Source organism: Ovis canadensis, chromosome 2 (assembly GCF_042477335.2).
Source record: "Ovis canadensis isolate MfBH-ARS-UI-01 breed Bighorn chromosome 2, ARS-UI_OviCan_v2, whole genome shotgun sequence".
NCBI classification, from domain to species: domain Eukaryota; kingdom Metazoa; phylum Chordata; class Mammalia; order Artiodactyla; family Bovidae; genus Ovis; species Ovis canadensis.
Genome location: NC_091246.1, coordinates 37,719,860 through 37,742,059, shown reverse-complemented (window position 1 = coordinate 37,742,059; position 22,200 = coordinate 37,719,860). Strand labels below are relative to the sequence as shown.

Sequence of the window (22,200 nt, the reverse complement as noted above, 5' to 3'; positions counted from 1 at the left end):
AACCATCATTTTGGGGACAAGGGCACCCCCAGGGGCCACCCTCAAACCCCGGCCTCACCGTCACCCCCCACTGCCGCTTGGCCCTTTAAGGGCGGGGGACGCGCGCCGGCGTCACAAAGCGCCGCCACCTGGCGGGGTGGTGGAGAGGAGGCGGGGAAGTGGGAGGAGTAGGAGGGGGAGGAGGGAGAGGAGGGCGGCAGGGGCAGAGGAGGTGGGGAGGGAGAGGAGGGAGGGAGGGGCGCGCGCACGCGCGTCGCGTCGGGTCGCTCGCCGCCTAGAGCCGCTCTCGGCCAAGAGCCGCCCTCCCTCCCGACGCGCGCCCCTCCTCCCTCCCGACGCGCGCCCCTCCTCCCTCCCTTCTTCTCAGCTTCGTCGCTCCCGCGGCGCGAGGCGCTCTCGCTCTTCTCCTCCTCCTCCTCCGCCGTCGCCCCTCCCCCCGCGCAGCCGCCGCCGCCGCCGCCGCCGCCGCAGCCGCGAGACCCCCGCGTGTCGCGCTTCCCCCGCCCTTCGGCCCCTCGCGCCCTTCGGCCCCGGCGGCCCCCGAGGAGAACAAGAGAGCGAGCGAGCGCGGCGCTCCCGGGCCATCCCGGCCCGGTCTCCTCACCGTCGCCGGCCTTTCGCCGCCTTCCTCCGCTTCCACCTCTTCTCCCCCCCCCCACCGCCAACCAAGTTGAGGCCCCCTCCGGGGGGGGGAGGCCCGAGACCCGGAGCGAATTTCAACTCTCTCCACCCCTCCCCCCAACCCGGCCCGAGTGTGAGGAGAAGGGCCCGGCCCGGCCCGCGTCGTGTGTGAGGAGGAACCGGGCCGGCCCACGGGCCGTGTGGGGCCTGGTCCGGGCCGCCGGGTGTGTGAAGACAGGGGCCCGGAGCGGCCCGGCAGAGGGAGAGCGGAGGGGAGGGGCCTGGTCCGGCCCGGCTGGTGCGTGAGGACTGGGGCCCCGGCCCGGCGCCGCCGCCGCCGCGATGGCCCAGCAGCAGATGACCAGTTCGCAGAAGGCCCTGATGCTCGAGCTGAAATCCCTGCAGGAGGAACCGGTGGAGGGCTTCCGGATCACCCTGGTGGATGAATCCGACCTCTACAACTGGGAGGTTGCCATCTTCGGACCCCCTAACACGCTCTACGAAGGCGGCTACTTCAAGGTACCCGCAACCCCGCTCAGGCTTCCCCGGGCGGAGGCCGCAGTTTTCGGCTGTTTTCCCGGCCGAGAGTGGGAGCGCGGGGGAGCGGAGGGGGCTCCTCACCTCTGCAGCCCCCTCCCCCCATCCGTGGAGGCAGGAAGGCCTCGCTTGCTCACCCGGTGCCTTTTCTTTGTCATGGGGGCGGGGGCGGGAGGCCAGCCTGCACCGGGAAATAGGAAAGCCTCTGTGGCTAGGGTAGTGGCTACCGGAGGAGGAGGGGGGAGGTCTTTGTTTTGTTTCCCCCGCCGAGGGTGTACGGAAAGAAAGGGGTCCCCCACGGCCTCCCATCAGAACCATCTCTGCGCCGGCTGGAACTACCCCAGAGGGCAGAGTGACCTGCACTTACGGGATTGGACCTTTTTTTGGGGGTGGGGGGGTGGGGTAGGAGGGTGGGGGAGGGGTATCGGCCTGTCATTCCAGAGGCTGCCTACTGACCTGACATTTTGGGGATTTGAGGGCTTCTTGCATATAGTGGTGGTTCCAACTTCGCATTCCAGTGGGTGGTAATGGAGAATAGGACCCTAGGGGTGGTAAACAAGGGCGCCTGCGTTTTCTTGCCATCAGCCACTTGAGGGAACTCGAATTTAGCCCTCTTTCTGTCCTCATTTTCTATTTACTTCAATGCTGTTTCAAAATGCCCTTTGTCCTCACCCTGCCACCAACTTTACTGCACTCACCCCCGCCTTCCCCGGCCTCCCGTGTAGAAATATCCACTGAGGGCGGAACATGTTGTATAGGGAGATTGATGATTTCCCACTTCAGGGAGACAAAATTGAAACCTTTTGCTTAGATGGCTAACTCTAGCAAACGGGGAGAGGGGGGTGGTCTCACAGGTGAAGAGTGACATCTGCGGTGGGATGGTTTCACAAAGTAGGACCGATCCTTAGCGACCGTAGTTATACTTTCTATTGTTTTCCAAGATGTTAGAACAGTGGTTTTTATCATTCCTGAATCCAGTAGTTTTTTCAGTTTCCAAATAGATAGTTGGAAATATTGAGGGTCTTTTGTTTTTGTTTTTATTTAACCATTTTTTAAGGGGAAAATCACAGATTGAAGGTCGAAGTTTTAAATGATGGGGGACAGAGAGGAAATGAGTACTTAAGAATTCTTTTAAGTTAATTTTTTTTATTTCCAAAATTAAGTAAAATAGGTCTGTGAGTCAGTCTTAGTTTGTTTTGAAGGGAGGGGCTATCTTGGCATAAGTTTTAAATGAGTATCTTAGTCATGTAGTTACGTGTGTTTTTAAGGACTGCCCAGTTAGTTTAGTTTCTACTCTTCTAAAGGTAGAAGCCTCAGTTTCAGGCTTGAGATTGGGTCTGTTTTGTATAAATGTGAAGAATTGATTGTGGAATGTTTACTCTTCATGTCTGTGATAGTCACTTAATAGCTGATTAGAAGCATGCGTTTAGTATTTAGAATATTGTATATACCAACCATACACTGTACTCTTCAGAGGAAAATACTTGCAAAATCTACTGGCTAACTTTAGTGAAATGAAGTTTAATTTCTAAAAAGTATCATTATTTGGGACAATCACTTGTCAGGATAAATGGTTACTAGTTAGAATTATCTTACTCCTAGGCAATGCATTAAAAACAAACAACAACAAACAAAGGAAATAATGGGTTTAAAATGGTAATAGTTTTGCTTAGGTAATTGAGAATGGAGTGTGGTGAACCCTCTCAGTTTGGCATAGGTAATATGGAAGGAGGATTCCTTGAAGCATGCACTGATTTAAATTAACTGCTTTTTAAATTCAATCTTATTTAAAAAGAATCTCGTTTTGTTGTATGTTTAGATGTATATTTTTTTACTTTTGTGACATGTAAAAAATGTATGAAAATTCTTAAACAGATTTAGTGTTTTAGTGTTATGTGAGAATTTTGTTCAATTTTGTTCTCGTCTTCATTTTTTTTTTCTTTTTTAAATGGCTTTTTATTCCAAAGTCTTTCATTGGAAAAGGCAAATTTATGGTCATGAGCAGTTAACACTGGTGACAGGTTTAAAACCATTGTTTTTTATTTCACTGCTTTTGTGAAACAAGGCTTTTAGTGTGTCTACTACAGCTGCAGTTAAAAGTTGGCACAGATCTTTCTCTACTATTATTCTCCCTGATCAAATGGTGGTTCTTGAACATTTAATGTAATTTATTTCCAAGTGAAACTATTTTCTTGATGGTGTGTTATAGTTTCCAAAGGCAGTGGGCTGCCAGTCATTTTAAATTTTTCATAATTTAACTCCTTTACCTTTTACATATTAATAGACTTCTAACTGATCTTATTCACCATGAAATAGTTGACCCTAGTCTGTTTTAACTGTGGCATCTGTTGTAATAGAGACTTGTGAGACCTGTATTTCAAAATTTGTTTTTTCAACTTATTTTTCAAATATCTTGAATCTGTATGATTCTTAGCTTGGATTGGGGATCGAGAGGAATATAGATGTATGGTGGGCAAAAGTAGTTTCTTGTGTCTGACTCTGCATGTTATAAACTCTTCTTTGGCCTCATTATCTTTTTGTCCAGTTTCTTTAATTTAAAATTTTTTAATTTTTATTTATTTTTTTGGCTCCCCTGCGTGGCATGTAGGATCTTAGTTCTCCCATCAGGGATCAAACCCTGGTAACCCTGCTTTGGAATCCAGGAGCTTTAACCGCTGGACCTCCAGGGGAATTGTTTGTCCAGTTTCTTGATCTCATTGATTCACAGAGTGAATTTCTTTGCTGCTTCAAATTTTTTCTCTGGGGTCAATCTTGTAGAACACAAAGTAGGAGATGACTTAGAATACCCAGAACACTTCTGATCTTAATTTTGCTAATGTGGAGCGAGTTGGAATTCTGTTATGTTACTGGAAGAGGAACTTGTTGATCACGTGAGCAGTAGTAATGACTTTTAACAAGTTTACCCCTATTCTTTTAGAAACAACTATATTTTCAAATAACTCCTGATAGTGATCATAACTTAGTGTGGCTGCTTTTGTATAGAACCTCCTTGTAACTCCTGCATTATTTATATAATAGCAATGAGTCTGGAGATCAGAAAGAGTGACTCTTTCATGATGGGCATAACATTTAAGTGTTACAGAATGCTTAAAGTATTGCAGGTTTTGTAGTTGTGATTTTATTCAGTAATGTATGGGAATGAAATACAGGTGTGTTCCATTTTTGGATAACTCCCAACAGATAAAATTTAGGAAGTATTTGTTATATTTTCAGAGTTTTCCTTAGTAGGATATTCTTTATCAAATGTAACACTTCATTTTATATTAAACTCTTCAATAGTAATTGTTTAAGATAAAGGACATACATTATTTTCATTTGTTCTGGAATCTATTCTTCACGTGCCACCCCTCCCTGCCCCATAAAAACTATTTTATGACTCTGAAATTTTTAATATATAGTTGAAACAATTTTTCTAAGTAGCTTTGTCTTTTTGGTGTAGGGATCCTTTTGAGAACTTTATAAATTTTCTTCAGAAGACAATGAGAACACACAAACTAGCTTATATGTAGGAGGGTTAACTGAATCCTTGTTTTAAGGGATTTGGATCGTCAGCTTTAAAAACAAAATTAAACTCTGTCACTGCCTTTCAGATAGTAAGGAAAAGTATTAGGACATTGATAACCTTAGAACTTTTATGAATAATCTTCATAAAAATCTTTGTGCAGAAATGTGAGGGGTAGGTGTTACTGACAGAACTGTAATGGTAATTAAAATCAAAGTTTTAAGGCCAGTTAGTGCATTGGCCAACATAACCACAGTCTGTCGTGATTAAATATTCTGCTCCATTTTTAAAACAGTTTTAGTGGTCCTAGACTAAGTAAGGTTCCAGAAGAATCTGTCTGTTGGAGACAGGTGAAATAAAAGAGATTATCTAAGAAATTGGCCCACCTCTGCTAATATAGTTTGGGAAAACAAAGAGTTATAAATTCAGGATTTAAGACAACAGAACTCCTATCTTGCTGAAAGGTCATATTTAAACTTTTTAATTCTTTCATGTTCCTGAAATTCTTTTGGACGTTTCATCATATACAGCTACATATATATCTGAATAAGACTAAGCTGAACCTCTTTGAAAGTGTTTTGTCAGCACAGAATTAATTCATTTCAGCTTCATTCAGTGAGAAATTATTATTGAGTTTATGCTTAAGTATCTTTAAATGAATTGATTCTGAAATTATGGGATGATAAATACTTAACTGAAGAGAAAATTTTAGTTTGGATTGCTAAGGTTTGATTTTACATAAATTTTCCTCCATATAAGAATTAGAATATTAGGGGGAAAAAAAAGAATTGGAATATTCAAATTTGGGGATATGTATGTAACATAGAAAGTGAATATCCACTTTAAGCACCTTTAGTTGATTTGTTTTAATAACAAATTAAATACGTTTTTGTTACAACACAGTAAATTACTGTTGTAAACTTGTTGGCAGGGTAATTGAAAACATGCAAAACTCTGAATGTCATGTCTAATTGCAAATACACGCTACCATCCTTATTACAGTAATGTAGATGTTAGTAGCTAACGTTTATTGAGTACTTACTATGTGCCATGTACTTTATATAGAATATTTCATACAGTTCTCCTGTGGGGTGTGCTGCTATTACTCTCATGTTTATGTAGAGAAACAATTACAGAACTTATTTAACTTGCCCGGGGTCCTCAGCTAGGAAGTTGTAATATCAAGATGGATTATCAGACTGCTTGGTTCTAAAGCCTGTGTATTCTCTTGGTGAGATCTTTTATCATTTTTGATGATGTTTGAAGGTACAGAAATGGAGCTTTAAGAAAATAAAATTTATGAACGGGACTTTTAGTGGTCCAGTAGTTAAGACTCTACTTTCTCTGCAGGAGGTTGCGGATTTGATCCCAAGTTGGGGATCTAAGATCCTACATGCTACATGGTGTAGTCAAAAAGTAAATAAATAAATGAAATTTTGGGAACATTTGAAAAGGAACTTTTTATTTTAAATTGTACAAGTTTCAAGGTCACAAGGGTAATTTGTTCCTTCAAATTTCAGGGAGATTATTACTTCTGCTTATAAATCTTAAATTGACTAAAGAATTGGATTTTGATGTTGTTCTTGGACCACTTGGATTAGAGAGGGACAAGTCATATTACAGAAGGATTTTTTTTTTTTTTTTTTTTAGCAAATTAACTCCTTTGATAGCAACTTTTTCATTATGGGAAGAGTGGGATGGTGCTAGAGCTAGAGTTCAGAAATATAAATCTGAAAAGCTACTTTTGGGATTAGAGATGATAGTAAACATCTTTGAAGTCATACTGGATCATAGAGGAAGTTAAATTTCTTAATACAGTGTTGCTTTATGCTTTTAAAATAATGTCAATACTTTTCCAAGTATATTTAAACGTCATAAGAAACTTGAGCAGTGTAAAGTTGAGAATTTATTGTTTTTTTTCAGTTGAGTTTTACCTTGTATTCCTTATCTCTATTACAGCATCTTTTTTTTAAATTATTGATATATGTAATAATTTGAATGAAGATTACACTGAGTGAAAAAGTCAATCTCAGAGGTTACATGGTCCCACTTGTTTAACATTCTTAAAATGTCAAAAGTATAAAGATTCAAACAAACCAGTGAGTGCAGAGGGGTGGGGGGGTGGTGAGGGAGGAGGGTTTAGAGATGTTTGGGTTATGGGAACGAGGTGGATGTGACTATGAAGGAGGAGCATAAGATCTTTGTGGATGGAATAGTTCTATATCTTAATTGTGTTGGTAGTTACACAGATCTACGCAGGCCATAAAATGATGCAGAACTGCACTTATATATTGTACCAGTGTCAAATTCCTAGTTCTAATATGGGACTATAATTATGTAAGATGCAGCCTCTTGGGGGAAATTCAATGAAAAATAGATTTCTGTGTACTATTCAAATATATGTTGTGAATCTTTTCAAATATATGTTGTGAATCTATAACTATTCCAAAATAAGATGTTAAAAAATTAATCATCAGAGGAAGCCATATATTCATGCATTTTATAGCATCTTGAGATCATTGCCATAGTTTCAGTCTATGTGTATTTGGATTTTCAGATTTCACAAAGAAAGTGAAGGTGAAGTCCCTTAGTCCTGTCTGACTCTTTGAGACCCCATGGACTGTAGCCAACCAGTCTCCTCAGTCCAGGGGATTTTCCAGGCCAGAATACTGGAGTGGGTTGCCATTTCCTTCTCCAGAGGATCTTCTTGATCCAGGGGATTGAACCTGGGTCTCCTGCATTGTGGGCAGACGCTTTACCGTCTAAGCCACCAGGGAAGTCAGATTTCACAGTTATTTAGTTATCTGGTTTGCTATATTTGCTGCATGGACAGCTGATGGTTAATTTGAGGGATAAATCCCTTGAAATAATTTGGATTATGTGACTCACTTAGTAGCATACATAGTAATTCAGATTGTAAACATTGAATGTTTATTATCTCATTGAAAGTAACCATTTATAAGATAATATTGGCAAAGTCACAAAAATTGGACAATATTTAGTGATTCTTTATAGAAGAGTGATTTAAAGCTTAGAATACAGACTTTTAAGTTTACTGGAAATCATACTTCATACTATATGTGGCGAAACAAAAAAGTTTCGTTATTCAAAAAAATATCCTTCATATGATTTGAAACTTTTGAAATTGTTGGTAGAGGCACAGTTAAAATTTCTGTAATACTTCACATTCATATTTGATTTTTTCTTAAATTTATTTTATTTTTGACTGTACTGGCTCTTCATAGCTATGTGGGCTTTTCTCTAGTTGTGGTGCACAAACTTCTCACTGTGGTGGTGTCTCCTGTTGAGCACATGCTCTAGGGCGCTCAGTCTGCAGGATTTGTGGCACATAGGCCCAGTAGTTGTGGATTCCACACCCTAGAGCATAACACTCAACAGTTGTGGTACACAGGCTTAGTTGCCCTGTGGCATGCAGGATCTTCCTGGATTGGCTATCGACTGACCCTATGTGCTGCATTGGCAAGCAGATTTTTTACTACTGAGCAACGAGGGAAGCCACACATTTGTTTTTGGCTAAAATATAGTATTACTCAGATTATTTTCCTCCTTTACCAAGTTGAATCTGAATCACCTTTGGATATTAAAAACAAGGTCCACAAGAAGCAAAGGTTTGCCGCTAATAAGGACATTAAGAAGTTGTACAATAGATTCTGAGGGCAGTTCTCAAAAAAGAGTTTTGAACAGTGGCCAGTCTAGCACTGTTGGAGTGGATATATAGCCAACCTTCTGAGGTGTTTGCTTTGAAGGGGACAAAGCTCATTTGAGTTCTGTGGTAGTTGAGTTTAAAACAAACAAAAAACCTTATTACCTAAGGCTCATCTTGGTTTTGTCACATAACTGCTCTTTCTCCCATTGGCTAAATAGGGAAAGGAACAATATAAGCTAATCCTTGTGGAAAACTTCCACAACTTCCCTAAAATTAAAAGAACGGAAAAAACCCCAAGAAGGTTCTACTGGATAATATAGGGAACTATTGAATGTACTGTAATAAGCCATAATGGAAAAGAATATGAAAAAACATATATGCATATAACTGAGTCACTTTGCTGTACAGCAGAAATTAATACAACATTGTAAATCAACTGTACTTCAATAAAACTTAAAGGGAAAAAATATACAGTAACTGTCCTCAGAATTTTTACCCTGAGTTCTTTCACTTTGTTAATCATGTTTCAACATTTACTCTAAGAATGAAGGAAAAATAGCTAGACCAAAAAAAAGATGTCTTAAACTGAAGATATGGAAATTCTGTAGAATTTAGATTGTATCTAAGGAATCTTATGTTAAAAGGGTTTTAAGGGGAGTGCACTTCCTGAGTTTGGATTTGATGAGTTACTATGTTTTTTATATAACCATTTTTTAAAAGTTTTTTTTTCAGTGATAAATTGTTGAATAAGTAATGTACAGAGAGTTTCTTTAAATAAAAATGATGTAAAACTGAAAGTGTAAGTGGTAAAACTGAAAAAGTTACTTGAGGTCATGTATTATACTAAGAAGATATTTTTAGCTTAAAATTTTTTTTTCTATTGTGTCCAAACCTAGTAGTGTGAGAGTCTAAATAAATCATTAGATTATGGGCTTCTTAAGAAATGACTAGATCTTACTCCAGTCTTTGACATTCCCTAGCATCGGGCATAGGAGTTGAAACAGTAATACTCGATCTCTTGGCGAGGCCACGTCTTTGAAGGATGACAGTTGTCCCCCTGCCCAGTTCTCTGGGCAGTTTCAAGAAATAACTGCTACCTGAGTTTCTTCATAGATCTTAGGTGATTAATCCCTTGTCTTGAATATAGTGGTAAGACTAGTGGCTCAGTATTTGGACTGCTTAGTTCCTCTAGTTGTGCTTTCCCCTTTTGGAGAACTTTGATTTTATTTGGATTTTTCCATCAATGACATTTTTCTGTAGTTGCTGGGTTGCCTCAGTTAAATCTAATTTTCTTAGTGACTGAAGGTTAGCTAAAAATTAATTAAGATTGAAATCTTAGTTATAGTAATATAGGAAATTAGGATCTTTGTAAAGGGCTCCTCTTATAATTTAAGTGTTAGAAAACTTATTTAAGAGAGGTTAAGAATTTTGGAGCGGTAATAATGAGAGGCATTGGGAAAACTGGCTAGAAATAGCAACTTTGACTTTTGTAGTCCCATGAAGATAAAGATTGCTTAACTTCATTTGGAAATCTACTGAATAAAACAAAATAATTAAATCCAGTTGTTTTAGCCTTTTTAAAGAATATCTGAAGACATAAGATCTTTTATTATTTTTTTGAATCATTAAAAAGTTTTATTTATTATTTACTTACTATTTTTTATATTTGGCTGTGCTGGGTCTTTGTTGCTTTGCATGGGCTTTCTGTAATAGCAGTATGATTGGGGACTACTCTTCATTGTGGTGTTTGGGCTTCTCATTGTGGAGCACAGGCTCTAGGCACTCGGGCTTCATTAGCTGCAGCACATGGGCTCGGTAGCTGTGGCGCATGGGCTTAGTTGCCCCATGGCATGTGGAATTTTCCCAGACCAGGGATTGAACCCATGTCCCCTGTATTGGCAGGCAGATAGATTCTCCACCAGGGAAGAATCTAGTTGCCACCAGGGAAGTTCGATAAGATCTTTTAAAAGCAGACTAGAAGTGCAGAATTTTTTATACAGTGGAGGATTTTTAAATATTGATTGTAAATGTTATGAATATTTTAAATGTTCTTGATACATTAAAGGAATCAGAATAATTAGAAAAGTAGATTTTCATAGCTGTTCTTTGAAAATAATGCTGCATGTGTGCAATGTGTTAAAGAATAATTTTGATGACTTTTAGCCAAATGCGTATATGTTCTTCTTTCTCCTATATCTGTATCTGTATAGTTCAGTTCAGTCACTCAGTCGTGTCTGACTCTTTGTGACCCCATGGACTGCAGCATGCCAGGCTTCCCTGTCTCTTACCAACTCCTGGAGCTTGCTCATCCATCAAGTCAGTGATGCCATCCAACCATCTCATCCTCTGTCGTCCTCTTCTCCTCCTGCCTTCAGTATATAGTCTAAATATAAAATTAACACATCTTGATCATTCTGTTTACATAAACACTTTAAAATAATTAATTTTTAACAAGGTGGCGTAGGGAGTGTTGTTCAGTTGCCAAGTTATGTCTGACTCTTTGCGACCTCGTGAGCTGCACCACGCCAGGCCTCCTGTCCCTCACGATCTCCTGGAGTTTACCCAAATTAAATTTGCCCAGGTTAAATTTCTTTGTTGTGTCAGTTGTAACAAACAAGCTCTCCTTGGTTATTGTTCCAGCTACCAAATATGTCCTAAAGATTTTTACGTCTGTATTTTCTAATTAGTCTCTCTTGAGGTTTTGCCTGGCTATTAACACATTTCCACCAGTATGTCCTTTTACACTAAACACTAAGCTGAACTCTACCTTTTTTCTTAATCCTCTTCTATGTTCACTTTCCTGCATGTTGGACATTGTCTATCTAGTTGCACAAGCCTACATGCTAGAAATCAGTTCAGATGGTCTCTGCTTCCTCTTTCTGCATATGCAATTATTTTTAGTATCTCATGTTTCAGGTTTTAGCCTCTAATCTTTATTTCTGCTCCCACCGTATGAGTTCCCATTGAGTTGTCACTCCCCTGGACTATGACAGTAGCCTCTTTACTCTGTTTTGTGCCCCTTCAATCTATAATGCCACCAGAGTAACCTGTCTAAACCTCTAATCTGACCTGTCCCCACCAAGGGGGTGGGGAGCAGTCCGTCTTGCATAAAATTAAATAAAAATTCCTTGTATGGCATATAAGACTCTTCATGATCTGGTTGTTCCTTACTTTTCTGTGTTTTCTGTTCTTGCCCCATAGGTGGTCTTTGACAGTGCCATTTCTTAAGCTGTTACCTGTCTTTTTCATTTCTTCTCATGCCCTCTTTAGTCCTTGAACTCTAATTTATATCTTTAAGACCCAATTCACTATGAATGACCTCTTGGGTTCTCTCCTGTTATTTCCTACTCTTTCCAATTAGATTATTTTAAAGTAAATTTCAGACATGTCCTTTCACCCCTAAATACTGGAGTCCCTAAAAGATAAGGAATCTTTTAAAAAAATAATTATATTGTTCTTATACTTATTGAATAAATAATAATTCCTTAATGTTATCTGATATCCAGTGTTCATATTCTCCCAGTTGTGTCATAGATACACTTGTAAGTTCATTTGAATCAAGACCCCCTGTTGCTTTTGGTGATGTGCCTCTTAAGACTGTAATTGATTTCTCTTCTTAAAAAAAAAAAACTTTATTGAGATATAACATATGCAATACAATTTATCCATTTAAATGTACAAAACCATTACCACAATTTTAGAACATTTTCACTCCAAAATGAAACCCCATACCCATCAGCAGTCACTTCTCATTTCTCCCACACTCTAGGCAACTTGTCTACTTTCTGGGACTGTAAATTTGCCTCATCTCTAAATGTGTAGATTTGTATTTCATATAAATGTAATCATTTAATATATGGCCTTTCACTTACCATGTTTTCAAAGTTCATATATGTTGTGGCATGTATCAGTACTTCATTCCTTTTCATTATTAAATAATCTTCCATTGTATGGACCTTTTATTTATCCATTCATCTGTTGATGAGCATTTGGGTTGTTTTCCACTATTTGGCTATTATAAATAATGCTGATAGGAACATTTGTGTACAAGTTTCACTGTGGACATATGTTTTCATTTCTCTTGAGTATTTACCTAGGAATAGAATTACTAGGTCATCTGATAACTCTGTGTGTAACTATTTGAGGAACTGCTAGACTGTTTTCCAAAATACATTCCCAGTAGTAGAAAGAAGATTCTAGTTTCTCTATATCTGCACAAATGCTTGTTCTCTCTCCAAAAATTATTTGTTGGCAGTTGAATATGTTTAACTGCTGAACTCCTGTCTTCAGTTTTAAGACTTTGAAACTGGACTGATGATTATATTTTATTCCAAACTAAAGATACTTTTATAGTACTAAAAGTAAAGGAAAGTTACTATGTTTCTAACTGGAGGTCACCATACATTTGTTATAAAGTAATTATGGTAAGCTCTGGCCCCAAATCTAGTTGTTGTTTAGTTGCTAAGTCCTGTTGGACTCTTTGTGACCACATGGATTGCAGCAGGCCAGGCTTCCCTGTCCTTCATTATCTCCTGGAGTTTGTTCAAACTCATGTCTGTAGATTCATGATACCATCCAACCAACTCATCCTCTGTTGCCCGCTTCTCCTGCTCTCAGTCTTTCTTAGTATCAGAGTCTTTTCCAATGAGTCAGCTCTTTGCATCAGTTGGCCAAAGTATTGGAGCTTCAGCTTGAGCATCGGTCCTTCCAATGGATATTCAGGATTGATTTCCTTTAGGATTGACTGACTGGATCTCCTTGCTGTCCAAGGGACTTTCAAGAGTCTTCTCCAGCACCAAATCCAGTTAGCTACCTAATTTTTCCACATTATTTCTTAACCTAGTTTAATTCATAAACCACCTCATGTAGGACCTTGTCATATCTCAGCTTCAACATGGAGCCACTTAAATTTAGTATAGTAGGTTTGCTAGGGGAAAATAATAAGTTCATGATGGATTAATCTATCATGTAGATGTTATATAGGAATATATATTTCCTAACATTAAAAGATGTAATGTGTTCGAGTTAGTTGTTCAGTTGTGTCTGACTGTTTGTGACCTCATGGACTGTAGTGAACCAGGTTCCTCTGTCCATGGGATTTTCCGGGTAAGGATACTGGACTGGGTTGCCATTGCCTTCTCCAGGGGATCTTCCCAACCCAGGAATCGAACCAGGGTCTCCTGCATTGCAGGAGGATTGTTTACCAGCTGAACTACCAGGGAAGCCCAAAAGATGTAATGAGGGATATTACTGAGGGTATTGATTTAATAATTTTTCTTAAAATCAGTCTAGAAAAACAAGCAGTAAGAAAGTCTTGCCCCTGAAAATTACTTAACTGTTTGAATGTAATCCTCCAGAAATATTCCATTTATCTACAGGCACATCTAAGCATTTAAAAACTATGAATGTAGTTAGACTATAAGTATTTTTCTGCATCTTTAAAAAAAAACTTTATCTTGGAGATCTTTCCATTATTTATGAATTATCTTATAATTTGTAACTGCTGTACAATATTCCAGTTGTTAAGGAAGTACTTTTTTTATTCCCCTATTGATGAAAAATCAATTATTTTCAGCTTGTTACTCTTGATAAGTGAAGCTGAAAGGGGCATTTTTTCGTACGTCTACTTTTTTGAGTGCATTTGCTGAATTAAAAGGTTTGTATATTTAAATTTTACAAGATAGTCAAATTACCCTTCAAAAATATTAATTTATATTCTGTAGTGTAACATAGGGATTGTCAAATATGAAGTTTACAGTCATGATAAATCGGTCTTTATGATGGTTGTTTCTTTTAATCATGAGTGAAATCTAACTTACTTTCACATCACTGGCCATTTGTAATATTTATGCAAGTTATCTATATTTGTCCTTTGCCTATTTTTCTTTTTTTAATAGATAAAAGCTGTTTGTGTAAAGGAAGTTAGTTACTGGTCAGATGTATTGCATGTTGCAAATATTTGTGTGTCATTTATTAATAATGTAATTAACGTATTTAGAATTCTGTGCAAAGTTAAACATGGAGTCAAGCATAGAGAAAATTGTGTTGTAACTGTTGTGACAGCAGAGAAGAATTTATAGTTTAAACTCTCTTAACTTGTCATGTGGGTTATTCATACGTTATGAACAAGCTTGATACTAATAATGTACAGGGTGATACAGAGGTGCTTGGATTTTTCTGTGTAAGTGGCAATAACCATTTTTTAAACTCAGTATTATCTCCAGTTATAAGTCAACGTGTGTTCATGGTAGAAAGTTTTTAAAGTTCTTTAAACTGTGAAGAAAAAAGTCACTTACAATGATGCTATCCAAAAATACTTTAATATATATTTTTTCTGAAATATACTATATTTCATCTAAAAAGTTGGATACTGTGTATCCATTTTTTAAAAGCAACATGTTTTGACCATTTCCTCAGCTAGTTTTTATTTAACCTTTCCCCTTTTGTTGGACCTGGAGATTTGGTTTCTAAACAAGACTATGTTGCACACATTTTTATATCTATATTTGGGTTTTCCACATAAGTTCCCTAGTACTGGATATATTGGGTCGAAAGTTCTGGGTGCCTATATGTTATATTTTGAACTAGTTTTGACAAGATAAAAGGCAACAGTAAAAATTGCCAGTTTTCTAGGGGGCAGATAAACCATTTAAGAGGTAGCTATTATGGCTTTAGTTTTAAACAATTATGTATAGAAAGGTTAAAGGAACTAGAATAGCCAAAACAATTTTGAAAAAGAACTATATAGCCAAAACAGTTTTGAAAAAAGAATGAAATTGAAAGAGTCAGTGTCCAATTTTAAGATGTTATGTAAAGCTACACTTGTCAAGACAGTGTGGTATATTGACCAAAGGCACAGAACAGAGAGCCCAGAAATAGACTTACTTGGATATAGTCAAGTGATTTTTTGACAGAGGTGCAAACATATTTCCATGGAGAAAGGATAGTCTTTTCAAATATCTGATGTTGGAAAACTGAGTATCCATATGTATAGTGAGCCTCAACCTATCCAACATATCTTATACAAAAATTAACTCAAGATGGATCATAAACCTAAATGTAAAACATAAAGTAGTAAAACTCTTAGAAGTGAGCATTGGAAAGTCTTCTTGACCTTGGATTGGCAAGGAGCTCTTAGATACGGTACCAAAAGCATGATCCGTGAAAGAAAAAATTGATGAAGTGAACTTCATCAAAATTTAAAACTTTTCTGTGAAGGACACTATGAACTGGGAGAATATATTTACAAACCACATGTCTGAGAAAGGACTTAACCATAATTTATGAAGAGCTTTCAAAACTCAACATAGTCGGGGAGAACCCCTAAAGAACCAGCATCCCAATTTTAAAAATGGATGAAAGATTTGAACAGATAGTTCAGAGATGTTTGGATGGCTTGTAAGCACATAAAGATGTTCATCTTTAGTTTTTATGCCACAGTGAGGTACCATTTACATACCTTTTATTTACTTTTTAATTGACTGCACTGGGTCTCTGCTGCTGTGCAGGCTTTTCTCTAGTTGCAGCAAGTGGGGCCTCCTCTTCAGTTGCAGTGCACAGGCTTCTCATTGCAGTGGCCCCTCTTATTGTGGAGCATGGGCTTCAGTAGTTGTGGTTTGCAGGCTCAGTAGTTGTGGTGTGTGGGGTTAGTTGCCTGAGGCAAATAGGATCTTCCCAGATCAGGGATTAAACCTGTGTCTCCCACATTGGCAGACTGATTCTTTACCACTGAGTCACCAGGAGAGTCATCAGTTCAGTTCAGTTGCTCAGTCGGGTCCGACTCTTTGAGACCTCATGGACTGCAGCACGCCAGTCTTCCCTATCATTCACCAACTGCTGGAGCTTGTGCAAACTCATGTTCATCAAGTCAGTGATGTTCCTCTGTCACCTTCTTCTCCTCCTGCCTTCAGTCTTTCCCAGGATCAGAGTCTTTTCCAATGAGTCAGTTCTTTGCATCGGGTGGGCAAAGTATTGGAGCTTCAGCGTTAGCATCTGTCCTGCCAATGAATATTCAGGGTTGCTTTCCTTTTGGATTAATTGGTTGGATCTCCTTGCAGTCCAAGGGACTCTCAAGAGTCTTCTTCAACACCACAGTTCAAAAGCATCAATTCTTCAGCACTCAGCTTTCTTTTATAGTCCAACTCATACATCCATACATGACTACTGGAAAAGCCGTAGCTTTGACTAGTCAGACCTTTGTTGATAGTCATGTCTCTACTTTTTAATATGCTGTCTAGATTTGTCATAGCTTTTCTTCCAAGGAGCAAGCATCTTTTAATTTCATGACTGCAGTCACCATCTGCAGTAATTTTGGAGCACCCCCCCAACCCCACCCCGCCAAAAAAAATAAAGTCTGTCACTGTTGCCATTGTTTCCCCATCTATTTGCCATGAAGTGATGGGACCGGATGCCGTGATCTTAGTTTTCTGAATGTTGAGTTTTAAAGCCAACTTTTTCACTCTCCTCTTTTCATTTTCATCAACAGGCTCTTTAGTTCTTTGCTTTCTGCCATAGGAGTGGTGTCATCTGTGTATCTGAGGTTATTGATATTTCTCCCGGCAATCTTGATTCCAGCTTGTGCTTCATCCAGCCTGGCATTTCGCATGATGTACTCTGCATAGAAGTTAAATAAGCAAGGTGAAAATATACGGCCTTGATGTACTCCTTTCCCAGTTTGGAACCAGTCTGTTTGTTGTTCCATGTTCAGTTCTAACTGTTGCTTCTTGACCTGCATACAGATTTCTCAGGAGGCAGGTAAGGTAGTCTGGTATTCCTGTCTCTTGAAGAATTTTCTACAGTTTGTTGTGATCCACACAGTCAAAGGCTTTGGCCTAGTCAATAAAGCAAAAGTAGATGTTTTTTTGAATCTCTCTTGTTTTTTCAGTGATCCAACACATGTTGGCAATTTGATCTCTGGGAATCATGCATATCTTTTAGAATGGCTAAAATAATGGAAATATTATACTGACAATACTGAGTATTGCTGAGGATGAGGATTAACTGAAACTCTGGTGAGAATGCAAACTCTGGGTAAATCTGTCAGTTTGTTGCAAAGTATACAGTTAACATGGGTTTCAACAAGCCCACTTCTAGGGATACGTCTTCAGTTCAGTTCAGTCCAGTTGCTCAGTCGTGTCCAACTCTTTGCGACCCCATGAATCGCAGCACTCCAGACCTCCCTGTCCATCACCAACTCCTGGAGTTCACTCAGACTCATGTCCATCAAGTCAGTGATGCCATCCAGCCATCTCATCCTCTGTCGTCCCCTTCTCCTCCTGCCCCCAACCCCTAGGGCAATATAAACTTACTGTTTACACTAAAATATGCGTGTGTATGTTTGTAGCAGCACTATTCCTAATTACCCCAAACTGGAAACAACGTAAGTGTCCTTCAGTGGGTAAATGGATAATGGATAAACAAACTGATATATCTATACTATGAAATGCTATTTAGCAATTAAAAGGGATCAACTGTTGACATACCAGTAATACAGATAAGTATCAATGGCATAATAGCAGTTCCATAAAATTATATTCTGTATGGCCCTGTTTACATGATATTCTTAAAAAAACAAAGCTATAGGCATAGAGAACAGATCATTGGTTACCAGGGTTTAGGGATGGAGGTAAGAGGTTTAACTACAAAGAGGTAGAGGGAATTCTTTGTGAATATTGGAAGCGTTTTGTATTCTGTTTATGGTGGTTTTTACAGGAATCTGTGTACATGCTAAAACTTATAATAGTGTGTGCTGAGAAAATGAATACTGCTAGATATAATTTAAAATATAAAAAATTATACATTTAATCATAATTTTATTTGCCTATTATACCTCAGTAAGGGTGAAAAAATAAGATACAGTAAAAATTTTAAAGAATTAAAAGTACCTTTGTTTAAAAAGGATACAAAAATTACTTTGTTACAAATAAGAGTGCCATATCTGAGTAGCTTATAAACAGCAGAAATATATTTCTCTCACTTCTGAAGGCTTGAACTCTGAGATCAGGTTGCCATCATGATCAGGTTCTGGTGAGGTCTCTTTTCCAGGTTGTAGATTGACTGTATATGGTACAATAAGTATGGTAAGAAAAGATCTAGAGAGCTCTGTGGGTTTCCTTATTTTAAGGGTGGTACCATTCACGAGGATTCTGCGCTCAAAGACCTTACTTCCTAATATCATCACATTTGGGGTTAGGATTTCAGCACGGGTTTTGGGGGCAACATAAATTTAGTCCATTGCAACCAATATTCAGTTTTGGCACAAAATACTGTAAATACAGTTAGTTTAGTTGTATCTTTAGGATAAATTCCTAAGAATAGATTTTATGGATCAAATGTGTTCACATCTAAAGATATCTGTTACAAATTTAATAGTCACAAAAGTTAGTTTGATACAAGTTGCTGAAGTGTATTTAGATTTTAATTTTCTTTCCTGAGTGATAGCCAATGCCTGAGTAGTATTGGTAGTGAATACTACTAACAACTTTCAGTTTAATAACCAATTACATAGAAACTGGAGGAGGAAAAAAAGTAAAGGGAGGCAGATGGTATTTTACTGTAAGATTCCCCAAATTTAGTGCTTTCCATTAGAATTCAGTATTTGAGAAGGTGGTGAATTTTTTGTCTCTGGGGGTAGTCAGATGCATACTGGATGACTCTGAAGGACAGTGAAGGATGTTAATGATCTGGATGAATGATTAAGCTGCTTTAGAATCATGTTAGAAACTTTTAGAAATAAAGATGCCTGTCTCTATCCTCACACTGTTTGGTAGAATCAGAATCTTTTTTTATTTGGCTGTGTCTTCTGGCATGCAGAATCTCGACCAGAATTGAACCCATCCCCTGCAGTGGAACCGTGGAATGTTAACCATTGAACCTTCAGGAAAGTCCCTAGAATCAGTCTTTTGAGAAGGGACCAGGGACGCTGGTGGCCATCTCCAGGTGATTCTAATGTAAAGCGAGGTTCCTGTCCTGTTCTGAGATTCAGTATGATTCTGTTTTGCTTTAGTTTGTGGGTAGAATGCATTTATGTTCCATAAACTCTTTATTAGCCAGAAAAAAAGAGAATACTTTAAAATTATTATTATGTGGCTTCTCTCTAATTGCCAAATATTATCTTCCCCTCCTACTGTGAAAGACACACCTGTGAAATTGTAAAGTTTTCTTAAGCTTTGGAATTATTGTTAATAGCTTGCATAATTTCATTCCAGTGATTTTTGTGTATGATTTTAAAAAATAGAAGTATAGTTAATTTACAATATTATGTATGTTTTTAATGAGTAGTTGACAGTTTTGATTTTTGTTCAGATACAGAAGTTGTTTCATAGCATATCTAATATATTTTTGAGTCAGTAATACATCTAGTTGGCTTAAAGCTCAACATTCAGAAAACTAAGATGATGGCATCTGGTCCCATCACTTCATGGGAAATAGATGAGGAAACAGTGGAAACAGTGTCAGACTATTTTTTGGGCTCCAAAATCACTGCAGATGGTGATTGCAGCCATGAAATTAAAAGATGCTTACTCCTTGGAAGGAAAGTTATGACCAACCTAGATAGCATATTCAAAAGCAGAGACATTACTTTGCCAACAAAGGTCTGTCTAGTCAAGGCTATGGTTTTTCCACTGGTCATGTATGGATGTGAGAGTTGGACTGTGAAGAAGGCTGAGCGCCGAAGAATTGATGCATTTGAACTGTGGTGTTGGAGAAGACTCTTGAGAGTCCCTTGGACTGCAAGGAGATCCAACCAGTCCATTCTGAAGGAGATCAACCCTGGGATTTCTTTGGAAGGAATGATGCTAAAGCTGAAACTCCAGTACTTTGGCCACCTCATGCGAAGAGTTGACTCATTGGAAAAGACGCTGATGCTGGGAGGGATTGGGGGCAGGAGGAAAAGGGGACAACCGAGGATGAGATGGCAGGATGGCATCACTGACTTGATGGACATGAGTCTGAGTGAACTCTGGGAGTTGGTGATGGACAGGGAGGCCTGGCGTGCTGCAATTCATGGGGTTGCAAAGAGTTGGATACAACTGAGCGACTGAACTGAACTGAAGTGAATACATCTCCTTAGTAAATGGGAACATGGGTAGAAAGTATTGCTAAACTGAATATTTTAGCTTCTTAGGTAATTCTTGATCACTTATGGAAGAATTTGGGGCCTAAGTAAACCGTCAATATGTTCTTTCTCATATATAATTAAAACTGTTAGTATTAGAAATATGGAGAACATTTATTTTAAAGTTTGTTGTTTTTATTGGTAGTTTCATCATCAAAGATTTATTGAGCACTTACTCTGTGTCAGGCACTTTTGTTGATGCTGAGGATACAGTGAATCAAAACCAAAAATTTTCTACTTCATGGAGCATTCAATGGGAGAGACAGGCAATGAACAAAAAAAGTATGTGACATCTTAGAAGTGGTAAGTTCTCTAGTGAAAAAAAGGGTGAAGTGGCGAGGGAGAGTCTGAAGTTGGGAAGAGGTTATAAAAAAATCTTTGTGTGTCACATTTTAGACCTTTCTGAAGAAAGATGAAGGTGACTTGGAGTAAAATCATAAGGAAGGGATGGAGCTAACCATGAGGATCCATGGAAGAGCATCTTACTGGAGAGCTAAAGAGTGTTATTCTTATTGTATGTGTTCCTGGGGTTAATCAAGTAGAAGGCAGTGAGTAAAAGTTGATTTTTTTTTTCTGTTGCAAAGGTTTGTGGTAAGATTTTTTAAAGTGCTGTTCATTGTAGCTAATTTGATGGTTTTTTTTTTTTTATGGGTTATGATTTTAGAGTCTGCAAGCAACTTTAGTATAGCTTCAAGGTTGCCACTGGAAAAAAACTAATATTATTTCTCATTGGAGTAAAGAGAGTAGGCATTATGTATTTTAGTGATCCTTTGAGTTTTGTGCTAAATCTCATTCTTTTGTTTATTTAGGTTTGGTTTCCTTGGGTCTTTGTTGCTGTGGGAAGGCTTTCTCTAGTTGCAGCAGGCAGGGGCTACTCTTCCTTGTGGTGCTTCAGCTTCTTATCACGGTGGCTTCTCTTGTTGGGGAGCACAAGCTCTAGGCATATGGGCTTCAACAGTTGTGGTCCACAGGCTTAGTTGGTCCATGGCATATGGGATCTTCCCAGACCAGAGATTGAACCCGTTCCCTTGGCAGATGGATTCTTATCCACTGTACCACCAGGAAAGTCCTAAATCTCATTCTTCACGTTAAAGAACAGAGAGGCAGTGTAGGATAGTGGTTAAAAATGTGAGCTCTGGAGTTGGAGAGCTAGGTTCCAGTTCAGGGTCTATGATTATGATATTGGGCAGATTATTTATCCTGTTTGTCTTTGTTTCATCTGTAAAATGGAGGGAAGTGTGGCATCTACTCTGTTAAGGATACTGTGAGAATTAAATGCTGTATGTTAGTACATGTAGAAGTACATAGAATGTGCCCACTGTATAAAAAGCACCCAGTGTTAGCTGCTACTAGTGTTAGCTACACTGTTTTGAATGTTACTTTTCACTTTATAAGTTAATATATGTGCAAGGTAAAAATATTATAATCTAGAGGTTTTTCTTTCTAATTTATTTTAAAAGTTGTGGTAAAGTATACATAACATGAAATTTTTCAGTTTTGACCATTTAACAAAAGTGTGTAGTTCATTGCTTAATACCATTGATTTTTGTGTTTTATTTATAAACACTATTTTTTGGCTGCATCACATGATTTATAGGATCTTAATTCATTGACCAGGGATCGACTTGGGCCCTTGGCAGTGAATATGTAGAGTCTTAACTATTGTACCACCAGGGAATTGCCACTAGTTTTTGCTTTTTAAATTTTATTCATTATATATGATAGCTCCCCATG

The 22,200-nt window shown here is 38.6% G+C and overlaps 1 protein-coding gene across 1 annotated transcript in view; it reads left to right on the top strand.

Moving 5' to 3' along the window:
• Nucleotides 1–204: 204 nt before the first annotated feature.
• UBE2R2 (ubiquitin conjugating enzyme E2 R2) overlaps nucleotides 205–22,200 on the top strand; it is a 101,040-nt gene continuing 79,044 nt past the window's right edge. The window contains exon 1 of the mRNA XM_069575891.1: nucleotides 205–1,140. Coding sequence (XP_069431992.1) covers nucleotides 964–1,140 — 177 coding nt within the window. The 5' untranslated portion in view covers nucleotides 205–963. The remainder of the gene's footprint in view (nucleotides 1,141–22,200) is intronic.